General features: G+C 35.4%; 2 protein-coding genes across 2 annotated transcripts; both read right to left on the bottom strand.

The window, feature by feature from the left end:
• Positions 1-3,226: 3,226 nt before the first annotated feature.
• On the bottom strand, positions 3,227-4,042 carry LOC133330248 (protein insensitive-like). Its single transcript, XM_061539041.1, has one exon. It carries the CDS (start codon positions 4,040-4,042, stop codon positions 3,227-3,229), a length of 816 nt encoding a protein of 271 aa, XP_061395025.1.
• Positions 4,043-5,015: 973 nt separating this feature from the next.
• LOC133329180 (uncharacterized) lies at positions 5,016-11,276 on the bottom strand. Its single transcript, XM_061538018.1, has 3 exons — positions 10,977-11,276; positions 9,428-9,724; positions 5,016-5,225 (listed from the first exon to the last, which is right to left on the bottom strand). The coding sequence occupies exons 1-3, from the start codon at positions 11,274-11,276 to the stop codon at positions 5,016-5,018; spliced, it is 807 nt and encodes a 268-aa protein (XP_061394002.1).
• Positions 11,277-11,569: the final 293 nt, after the last annotated feature.

Raw genomic sequence — 11,569 nt, 5'->3', positions numbered from 1 at the left:
TTCACAAAAATTACAAATGGATTCGGTTGCTTAAGCGGGAGTTAAAATTTGGTTTTGTAATTTTTGTTGGTTGTTTTTTTGTGAATTTGTAAATATGTAAATAGTATTAGCATTGTATAATTTGTAAGTGTTCGGAATTTCGAATAAAATTTTTATATAGTTTTTAAATAAAATACAAAAGAAATAATTAAAAAATAAATTTTTTGGTATTTTCAATTTTTATGGAGTAAGGTGGGTAGGACTGATGGGTAATTTAAAATTTGAATGATTTCATTTGAATTTTCAATTTGTCATACCGTTTGCAACCCCTCGAAATTTTCACCTGAGACTCCAAAAGTTGATCGGAATTAAGTTCTATGCCGCTTTACAAAATTTTCCCAATTTAATTTCCTTAAATTTGGTTGGTTTCATATTCAAATTAAAATTTTAACTTCTTTTTGGGTCATTCATAAAACACTTAAAAACGTCATTAAGGTCGTCGGCACTTTTTTACCCCCCATCATGTGGTGGGCATTCAAAATTTCAAAAATATAAGGAACTTTAGAAGAACTTCATATTGACGGCCAGTAGGTTGTTTATTTGTGAAAATCAAAACCCAAATTACAAACACTCCGGTTGGAAAATTGGGCTATGAAAAATAAGCGAGGTCTTTGTTTGGGAGCAATGCAAAAAGCCTAAGCCTATATTGAAAATATTCTGAAAATAAGTTTTTTATTCACAAAACTTTTTAAACCCTTTACCACACTGTGGTACAGGGTATTATGTCTTTGTCAATATGTTTGTAACCGGAAAACGAGATAGAAACATGGTTCCTTTTGAAAATATGCATAGAATCACTTTCTGAGTTAATTTTTGCATGTTCGCCCGTCAGTCGTATATGTTAAATTGTAAACAAAGTACGAGTCGCATTTATTATCCGATTTGGATGAAATTTGGCACAATTCACTTATTTGGCCCGAGGACGAACTCTATTTAAATTGTAGAAAATCAGATCAGATTTAGATATAGCTCCCGTATATAGTTTCGTCCGATTTTATGTAAATGGTGTACCAAAGTCCCTATATATCTTCCGATTTGCTCAAAATTTTGCAGAGCGAACATAATTGAGTCTTGAATGACGTGTGTTAAGTTTCGAGAAAATTGGTTCAGATTTAGATATAGCTTCCATATATAGTTTCGTCCGATTTTATGTAAATATTGCACCAAAGTCCCTACATATCTTTCGATTTGGCACCCCATGAAATTACAGTTAAAATATCAAATTAGTCAAAATGTGCGCAAAATACCGAATAATGGTGGTATACCGATCTATGGGCCAATATTGATAATTTTTCGTAGGGAGATTTTTAACCCAACGTGAATCTTAAATGTCAAATAGCAGCCAATTCGGTTGAAAACTTATGCCTAAATTCACTAAAATTTCGAATAATGAGAAGTATCACTCTATAGGAAGGACAGGAAAGGGCAGTAACATTTTCACTGCTGATACGTAAACTCCGCTGACCTGGATAAATGTTGAATATATATATATATATATATATCTGTCATCTGTCGACTTATGGTATGTATCTGTTGATAATACCGATTGGCCCTTTCCAACTACACATTTGTATAACCTCAGCCTTATTGCTAATGAGGATATATACACTTTGCTACGACAATAATATGCCTCATCGAAATATTGCTTTTAGAAACAATATTTCTTTGGACCAAATCCGTTTTAGATACTTTGCAGTCGATTTACAAATGTCCATCTTTCCGTGTGACTGGTGCGCACGATAACTCTCGTAAGTGTGCCGATTTAATTCAAGCATTGCACATTGTAAAATGTTTTCAAAATTTGAATCATTTCGAAGGCGTGGGAAATCGGCCCACTCCTTCTGGTGCCACCCCCATGAAAAGATGAACATTTTGCTTCAAATCGGATAGTTCGCACACTTTGCAATTCGACAATAATATGACACAAAATATTATTCTTACCACACCTCGAATATACGACACATAGGTCCACTCCTTCTAATACCTCCCCACAAAAGGTCAAAATTTTCAATATTTATAAGTTCTATAAGAAAGTCCTATTTGATTTAAATATTATTTTTACCATACATCGAAGATCTGACACATCGGTCCACTCCTTCTAGTACCTCCCCACAAATGGTCAACATTTTCAATATTTATAAATTCAATATTAGGCAAATGGAATGTCCGGTTTCCGGTCCTAATTCGGCATATCGTAATGTTTCTTTCAAACTTAAATAAAATTCGAAAATGGGATTCACCGGTCCACTACTTCTGGTACGTCCCACACAAAATGGTCAAAAAATTAATTTCGTAATACCATGCGAACTATCCGGACTATCTGATTCGGACTAAACTTTGTACAACCTAATATTTTAACAATATCTGTAACAATTTTGAAAGGAGAGTCAAAGAGTCAACAATTTTGAAAATTTGTAAATCTCATATGAAGTGAAAGGAATATCAAAATTGCATCCAACCTTGCACATCAAATATTGTTAATAACAGATTAATAGATCAAGCCCGAAGATGGAACTCATCGGACAACTCTTTCTGGTACCTCCCCCACAAAGTGTCCAATTTTTGAAAATTTTGTAATTTAATATCAAGCGAGGGGAATGTCCGATTTGATTCTATCTTTGCAATTTGTAATACTTTTACCCAACCTGAATCAAGTATGAAGGTGGGAGCTAGTGTTCCTTCCTTAACCAAAGGGTAAACTTTTTATAAACTTGTACATTTACTTTGAAGCTTTTTGCAATATTTTACCAAACCTGCATTAAAGATGGGTCCTATAGGATGGGTTCTTCTGGTAAGTCCCAACTCTTTGTTAAAAAAATAGCATATATCTTTTATAAAGCGAATAATAAAACCTGTAAGTAATTTTGTAGATCTCCGCAAACCATAGGCTAAGGCTATATATCTATCGGCAACACGTAACTGTTTCTATTGTAATTCGAATATTATAATTGTAAGCCACATACCATCATTTGAATTTGAAATTACCCGCCCTAACCATTTCGCTTTTTACAAATTTAAAATACCAAAAAGTTATTTTTCTTAATGTTTTCTTTTTTATTTTATTTAAAAACTATATAAAAATTCATTCGGAACCGAACTCTTACAAATTATACAATAGATACTATTTACATATTTACAAATTCACAAAACACCAACAAAACTTACAAAACAACGTTTTAACTCTCGCTTAAGCAACCGAGTCCATTTGTAATTTTTGTGAACGCCGTTTGTATTTCTTGGAGGTATCCGAACATTTTGTGGTGATGGCAGCACGAATTTCACGTTCACTGCAATTGAATTTCGATTTGACACAATGAATGATATCCGCTGCCTTGATGGGATCCAATTGCATTTTGGCTGGCCGCTCACGGCCATAGAAGGCTGGGGATGGTTTGCCGGTTAGGGTGTGAGTGGCCAAAATATCACTGCTAAAGACAAAGCTTAATAGCTGGCGGGTGGCAGAGGCCGATGAGGCCCATATAATGCTGCTGTAGGAACGTGCATCTACGGTGGTGCCATTGGGTCCAAGTATTACCATATCGCCCATTTGTTGGGGATACTGTGCTGCATCCATATCCATGTGATAATTTTTGGGAGAATTTGTATCATCTTCGGCAGAGAATTCTTCGTAATCATCATCGATGATTTTTCTCTTGGCACTTGGTTCATTGGAAGAACACCCATTGAAACGTTGTTCTGCGAAGGGTGGTGGGGAGGTGCTGGACGATGAGGTGGATGTGGTAATACCCGAGGAAGAATTCGAATAGGCATAATTGTGATCGGCAATAAAGGCAGGATCCTTGACTTGATTACAGCTGGATGGACAATAGGCTTCCTCCATTTGATCGATGATAACCTTGAGGCGATCAAACATAATGGCGCTATCCATTTGGCGTTTGTTGAGTCGCTTCAGGCGCAGCTCGGTGGTTAACATGTCCACATAGCTGCGGCTGTATGAGGGATTGTGAAGAGGAAAATCAGCTACAAATTGTTCGAAAACCATTTTTGCAGTTTAAAAAATTATTTTTGTTTGTTCTGTGTTGGAAATGTGGATGGTTTGATGTTCTTGGTTGAACTGTGCCGAATTCATTCACTGTTCGAGTTTTTATACCCATCCGAAGGATATGTGTCTTTGGTTGTACAACAACAACATCTTTGCACCTTGCACAACATTTCACCTGTCATTCGGCTCCTTCCGACAGGTACATTCGTACATGTCTATGCAGAATTGCTAACCTAGTTAGAGGATGTGCGATATGCAATTCTATATCCTTATTTGCATTTCTGCCATATAGATAATCCTTTTTTACCTGCTCGTGCAAATCTCTCAAAGAGGGTCATAAACAGCTACACACACCCAACTCCAGATGCTGTTGCTGGTCGAGGCCAGTAACCTCGATTTTTATGGCATGAATGATCGCACGAGCAAACACAAACACCAAAGAATACAAAGGACCTTCAATGATCATTGTTTAACAATAGCCAACAGGAGGTATCCTGGCTAGCCGGTCATCTAACAGTGGACCACCAACAGTTTTGTTGTGTACTGTGGGCGGGCACACATGAATGGCGATGATCTTCTTTACCTATCACCAATGTCATCGGTACTCATCGTTGAGCTAACCAACCAACCGACTACGGAAGAAGAAAGGTCCAAGGATACATGCTTTTGTTTATAAAAATCTTTATTCAGAAAAATTCAGTGACATCTGCCTATGGATTAGCGTATTTATTAGGTGCACACATACATACAAATATATAAAACACATATCCAAAAAGGATAACTAAACTAAAAAATAATACAAAGGATATACAAATAAAATCACAACTTATTTTTAGTTCTTCCTGAACAATTTAAATATTTTCTTTTTTTTTTTGTTCCGAACTAGGTTCGCTGTAAAATTCGTCAACGTCACTGTTAAACAGTTGTTGTCAGTTGGGTATTGCATATTGGCTTCCCGATACTATAACTACTATTATTGCTGTTGTTGTTGCTGCTGCTGCTGTTGACTCATATTGTAAAGATGTTGCAAATACATGTAACGGTATTCCATCCGTGTCTTACTTCTATCCACCGCCTGTATGGCCTTGATCAACAATTGACTCTCGCAGTGCATTCGAAAATCTAATATGGCAATTTTTTCTTTAAACTCCTGACGTTTGTAATACGGGTTTGTGGTGGCATTCTGAAATGAGACAGAAAGTTGGCGAATTTAATAAAACATGAGACTAAATTTACAAATCGAAATATAGTACAGGATGTATCAAACAGCCAGCAGAGCTGTAAAGACACAACTACACAAGTAGCTGACTGAACTTGCAACCTCGAATATACGACCATATGATTCGTATTATAAGCCATAGGTCTTAACCGATTTACACAATTTGCAAATGTGTTTTACACCCATTTTAATTTTGGAAATTAAACTATTTTGCACCCTTTTCAGATAGGATTAAAAACATTCCAACTGTAATAAAGCTTTCCAATTGCAATTCATAAAAATACATTTGTAATTCGGGTTTCTAAATTTTTGAACCGTATATTCCGATTATAAAACCGATAATAGTCCGGTTCTACGTTTGTTTACTAGATTTCTAATAATATGCATATATGGCATTGAAAACGATATCATTATGTGAATATCCGGTTCAAACATAAAAATTCGGTTATTTTTTCCTTATTATTTTTTTTGCGCATTTGGCATAACTATATTTTAGAAAATAATTCGACGAATACAACAGATCTACATAATAAAGAATGTATAGGGGAGACTGGGGCACATTCGGCACTTTTTTTAGAACTTATTCAACAAATATAAAAACTTTATGGCTGGTTATTGTCGTCTGATACTTAATTATAAAAACTAGTAATAAACATATAAAAACTAGTATTAGTTAAAAATCTTTACAGTTTTGTAAAAAAAGTCAAATTCGCCGAATGTGCCCCTACCCGGGGTAGCTTCGGCATTTGATGGGACACATTCGGCACCATAGTCATATCATGGTAATTATCACCGCTATCAGTCTGTTTGGAATTCAGATCCTATAAAGGTTCTATTTTGTTTTAATAAGCGACTCAATGTTTGACTTTTAATGCTATATTTACTAGCAGCGGACGTTGACGTCTCAAGGCCACATACACAATCAGAAATAGCTTTTTATACCCTTCACCACACTGTGGTAAACGGTATTATGTCTTTGTGCATATGTTTGTAGCAGGCAAAAGGAAACGAGATAGACACACGGTTTCTTTTGAGAATATGCATAGAATCACTTTCTGAGTCGATTTATGCATGTCCGCCCGCCTGTCCGTCTGTTGGTGTTAAATTGTAAAAAAAGTACAGGTCGCATTTATAATTCGATTCGGATGAAATTTGGTAAAGCTCATTTCTTTGGTCCAAGGCTCATTTGCTTGGCTCCCATATATATTTTCGTCCGATTTTATGTAAATGGTGCACCAAAGTCCCTATATATCTTTCGATTTGCATGAAATTTGGCACAGCGTACGGAATTATGTCTAGAGTGATGTGTGCTAAATTTCGTGGAAATCGGTTCAGATTTAGATATAGCTCCCATATATATTTTCGTCCGATTAAAAAGAAATGATGCACCAAAGTCCCTATATATCTTTCAATTTACCCGAAATTTGGCATATGGTCCTGAATTGAGTGTAGAATGATGTGTGCTAAGTTTCGAGAAAATCGGTTCGGATTTAGATATAGCTCCCATATATAGTTTCGTCTGATTTTATGTAAATAATGCACCGAAGTCTCTATATATCTTTCGATCTGCACAAAATTTGGCAAATCGTACTGAATTAAGTGCAGGATGATGTGTGCTGATTTTTGTGAAAATCGGTTCAGATTTAAATATAGCTCCCATATATAGTTTCGTCGGATTTTATGTAAGTGGTGCACCAAAGTCCCTATATATCTTACGATTTGTTCAGATTTAGATATAGTTCCCATATATAATTCCATCAGATTTCAACTGAACTGCGTCTAGAATGATGTGTCTTAAATTTTTTGAAAATCGGTTCAGATTTATATATAGCTCCAATTTATTTTTCTCTTCGATTTTATGTAAAGTGTGCACTAAGACTCCAAGTTTGTATATTTGACACACAATTTTGTTGAAATCGGGTCTGATTTAGATATGGCTGCCATTTGTATTTTCTTTGGATTTTAGGTAAATGACGCACCGGTTGACACGAAACGCATCAAATTGAGACTAGAATGACGTTTTAGTTTTTTATACCCTTCACTGTGGTACAGGGTATTATGTCTTCGTGCATATGTTTGTAACAGGCAAAAGGAATCGAGATAGATACATGGTTCCTTTTGAGAATATGCATAGAATCACTTTCTGAGTCGATTTACGCATGTCCGTCCATGTATTTTTGTGAGCAAACTACAGGTCGCATTTATGATCCGATTTGGATGAAATTTGGACAGTTCAGTGCACAGCGCACTGAATTAGGTCCAGACTGATGTCTACGAAGTTTTGTTAAAATCGGTTCAGATTTACAACTTTCCTTACTGGTTTCTATCGCATTATTAAAGGATCATTTTTAAAGACAAACTCAAAACCAGTAAGGAAAGTAGTAAAGTCAGACGGGGCCGACTATATGATACCCTTCACCACTATGGGTATATTAAACAGAACTATTAGCATGAAATTGGATGAAATAAAGTATGTGATATTTATCTAAATGTGAATCTACCTAGATCTATCCATAAAGTATGTAAATCGACTTCAAACAAATATAAATTGGTCATTCGTTGGGCTATGTCTGTACTTCTAGAAAACGCAACTATATAATTTTATGCTCAATTTTGTACGATGTGCAAACTTTTATGTCAATCTGACTAACATGAGGAGTTTGATGCCCAATTTACTTGAAATCGGGCGAAAATATATATGGTGCGTCAATTACTTAAAATCAATCTATAATAAAAAGGGCTATATCTATCTAAATCGATTTTCACGAAACTTGGCAGACATCATTCTAGACCTAAATTATTAGTCTGCACCAAATTTCGTGCAAATCGAAAGATATATAGGGACTTTGGGGCACCATTTACATGAAATCGGACGAAACTATATATGGGAGATATATCTAAATCAGGACCGATTTTCATGAAACTAGGCAGACATCATTCTAGGCTCAATTAAGTACGTTATGCCAAATTTCGTGCAAATCGAAAGATATATAGGGACTTTGCTGCACCATTTACATGAAATCGGACGAAATTATATATGGGAGCTATATCTAAATCTGGACCGATTTTTTCGAAAGTTGACAGACATCATTCTAGGCTCAATTCAGTACGTTATGCCAAATTTCGTGCAAATCGAAAGATATATAGGGACTTTGGGGCACCATTTACATGAAATCGGACGAAACTATATATGGGAGCTTTATCTAAATCTGGACCGATTTTCTCGAAACTTGGCAGACATCATTCCAGACCTAAGTGATTAGGCTGTACCAAATTTCGTGCAAATCGAAAGATATATAGGGACTTTGGGGCACCATTTACATGAAATCGGACGAAACTATATATGGGAGCTATATCTAAATCTGGACCGATTTTTACGAAACTTTGCAGACATCATTCTAGACCTAAATGATTAGGCTGTACCAAATTTCGTGCAAATAGATATATAGGGGCCGTTTACATTAAATCGGTTAAATATATATATGGGAGCTATATCTAAATCTGAACCGATTTTTCCCAATTTCAATAGGGTTCGTCCTTGGGCGAATAAGTGACCTATGCCAAATTTCATCCAATTCGGATCATAAATGCGACCTGTACTTTGTTTACAATTTAACATGGACAGACAGACGGACAGACGGACGGACGGACATGCATAAATCGACTTAGAAAGTGATTCTATGTATATTCTCAAAAGGAACCATGTGTCTATCTCGATTATTTTTGCCTGTTACAAACATATGCACAAAGACATAATACCCTGTACCACAGTGTGGTGAAGGGTATAAATATTTGGCTGAATATTCCCCACTTCAAAATGCTGTCTAAAAATATAAAGTCTCCTAAAAACTTTACATTTTTAATTATTTTTATAAGAATATACAATGTAATTAACTAATTTTAATAATACTGCCTTAACATTTAAAAGGTTTTATACACGAAATACCTACAAAATGGAATGGAAATATTAGAAAAAAACATCTGTAGAGATTTCAAACTTTGTGACAGTTATTTATTTTGATATTCGATACCTATGTATCGAAGCTAATGATCTAATGTAATAGCTTCATATGGAAAACGCGATTCCGGATGCCGAAGGTGCCCCAGTTTCCCCTTCTATACACTCCACCTTATGGTGGGGGTTATTAAACAATATATGTACTTACCTCCTCACACGATTTCAATAATTCATTACGTATGATATCGATGACAAACATCATATCGCTCAAATCATTGGAGATCTTTACAACCATGCCTTTGAACGTAGCCGGTCCTTCTTGGACAAATGCCATAAGGGCATTTGTATGAGAGTCCACTTTCATAATGACATCATTTCTATGGAAAACGGCATAGACAACTTGTTCCTCCTTCTTCGGGCTACGACTGTACATCACGAGGAGCCAGAAGTTATTGTTGAAATGTAAACGATCCATAATATCGTTAACTTCGTGTGGTGTATGTAGCTGAAAAGACAAAATCACATTTTTGTAATACGATGGAAAAATTAAGAGGGTATAAGGGCCGGACATTTTATACCCTCTACAACGTGGTGTGCATTCAAAATTCCTTCAATCGATCAGGACATTTATATGGGGACTATGTTATTGCATTATGTGGTAGTAGATGTTTGATTTGGACAACTTCAAAATACCGAAAATAAAACGAGACCAGCACTAGAAATTCGATATTCCAATTTATAGCCACTTTCATGCAAAAAATCGGTTTAAAATCCAGTAAGGAAAATTCAAAACTCGGACGGTCCGACTATATGATATATACTCTTCATCATTTTAGGTACATACGAGAGATGCTCAAATGAACAATATTCTGTAGATGGAATATACGTAGCATCTTTGGGGGATCATTGAAATGGAATCGGACGAATCGAATTGGCAGTATGGTGCTTCATTTACATAAAATCGGACGAGACTATATATGGGAGCTATGTCTAAATGTGAAGCGAATTCAACAAAACTAGGCGTATATCAATCTAGACCTAATTAAATACTCTGTGCTAAATTTTGTCTCAATTGGACCAATATTGGGAGTTTGGTGCACCATTTACATAAAATCGGACGAAACTATATATGGTAGTTATATTTAAATCCTATGAACCGATTTTCTCCAATTTCTATAAGGTTCGTCTTTGGGCCAAACAAGTGACTTGTGCCAAATTTCATCCAAATCAGATTCAGAAAGTGATTCTATGCATATTCTAATGGATCTATCTCGCTTCCTTTTGCCTGTTACAAACATATGCACAAAGACCTAATACCTTGTACCACAATGTGGTGAAGGGTAGAAGTATTAATACCGAAAAAAGGTAGGAGGGTACCGTTATAAGGGAGCTATTCCAAACCATTAAATGACATTGAAGATTTATGGTAGGAAGATTTTACACCCCATGAGAATATGAAAAATCAAATTAGAGCGAATACGATTGAAAAGTATGCTCACACCCACCAAAATATCTAATAACTATTATATGGGGGCTTCCCGGAAGCTTGGACCAATGTCGTAGGGACATTTCCTACTCAATGAAAATCCAAAATATCAAATTGCTCCCAAATTGGTTGCATAAAAAGTGCACCAATGTTGATCATTTTTAGTTGGTAGATTTACCACACCACAATCCAAAATACCAAGTTACAAACAATTAGGTTAAAATATGGACGGACAGAACCCAGTACCACTGTTCGTCCATCAACTACTTACCAGTTGCATACATATTATTTGCAAATATGTGTGATGATCGATACACTCCTCCAGTGTTTTTGCCCTATAAATGATATGGCCCAAATGCAATTTATTCTGATCTCGTATCAGCACATGTTCTTTCTTCTTTCCACTGTCGTCCGATTCGACTTTAAGCAATTCTTCATTCCACATTAAATCATCGGAGTTGACTATTTTTCTCGTTAATTTTTGAGCATCCTGATCGTATTGCACCAGAAACCATTCACTTTTATTATCGCTGGCGGGTAGTAAATCCTTTTGAAAATCTTTTGAATCCATATTTTTATTTTATTTATTTATTTTTTTAAAGAATTGTAGACAATTGTGTATTACGCTCACTAACAGTTGATGACTACAGCAATTTATAATATTTATCTTTGTAGTCAGGGATGGCATGTCGTATATATTTACAACATTTTTGACGTACTATATTTGACATCGAAGGAAAAAATAAAACCCTGCCTTCAAAAGGCATTAAAATAAACATTATAATTGTAACTCAATTTTACAAAATTTTATCTCATTCATTTTAAAGATATTTGCCATTTTCTATGTCAATAATATTTTGACAT

This window comes from Musca vetustissima, unplaced genomic scaffold (assembly GCF_032173495.1).
Source record: "Musca vetustissima isolate MV318-11 ecotype Yass unplaced genomic scaffold, APGP_CSIRO_Mvet_v1 utg2425, whole genome shotgun sequence".
In the NCBI taxonomy this organism is placed as follows: domain Eukaryota; kingdom Metazoa; phylum Arthropoda; class Insecta; order Diptera; family Muscidae; genus Musca; species Musca vetustissima.
The sequence above is the reverse complement of the archived record's forward strand: the minus strand, read 5'-3'. Positions and strand labels throughout refer to the sequence as shown.

Bases quoted from the DNA above. Each gene is read 5' to 3' on its own strand.
- LOC133330248 (XM_061539041.1), bottom strand. From the start codon at position 4,042: ATGGTTTTCGAACAATTTGTAGCTGATTTTCCTCTTCACAATCCCTCA.
- LOC133329180 (XM_061538018.1), bottom strand. From the start codon at position 11,276: ATGGATTCAAAAGATTTTCAAAAGGATTTACTACCCGCCAGCGATAAT. The intron at 9,725-10,976 runs GTAAGTAGTTGA...TTGTCTTTTCAG, and splicing joins AAATAATATGTATGCAACTG to CTACATACACCACACGAAGT. The intron at 5,226-9,427 runs GTAAGTACATAT...GTCTCATTTCAG, and splicing joins TATTGAAATCGTGTGAGGAG to AATGCCACCACAAACCCGTA.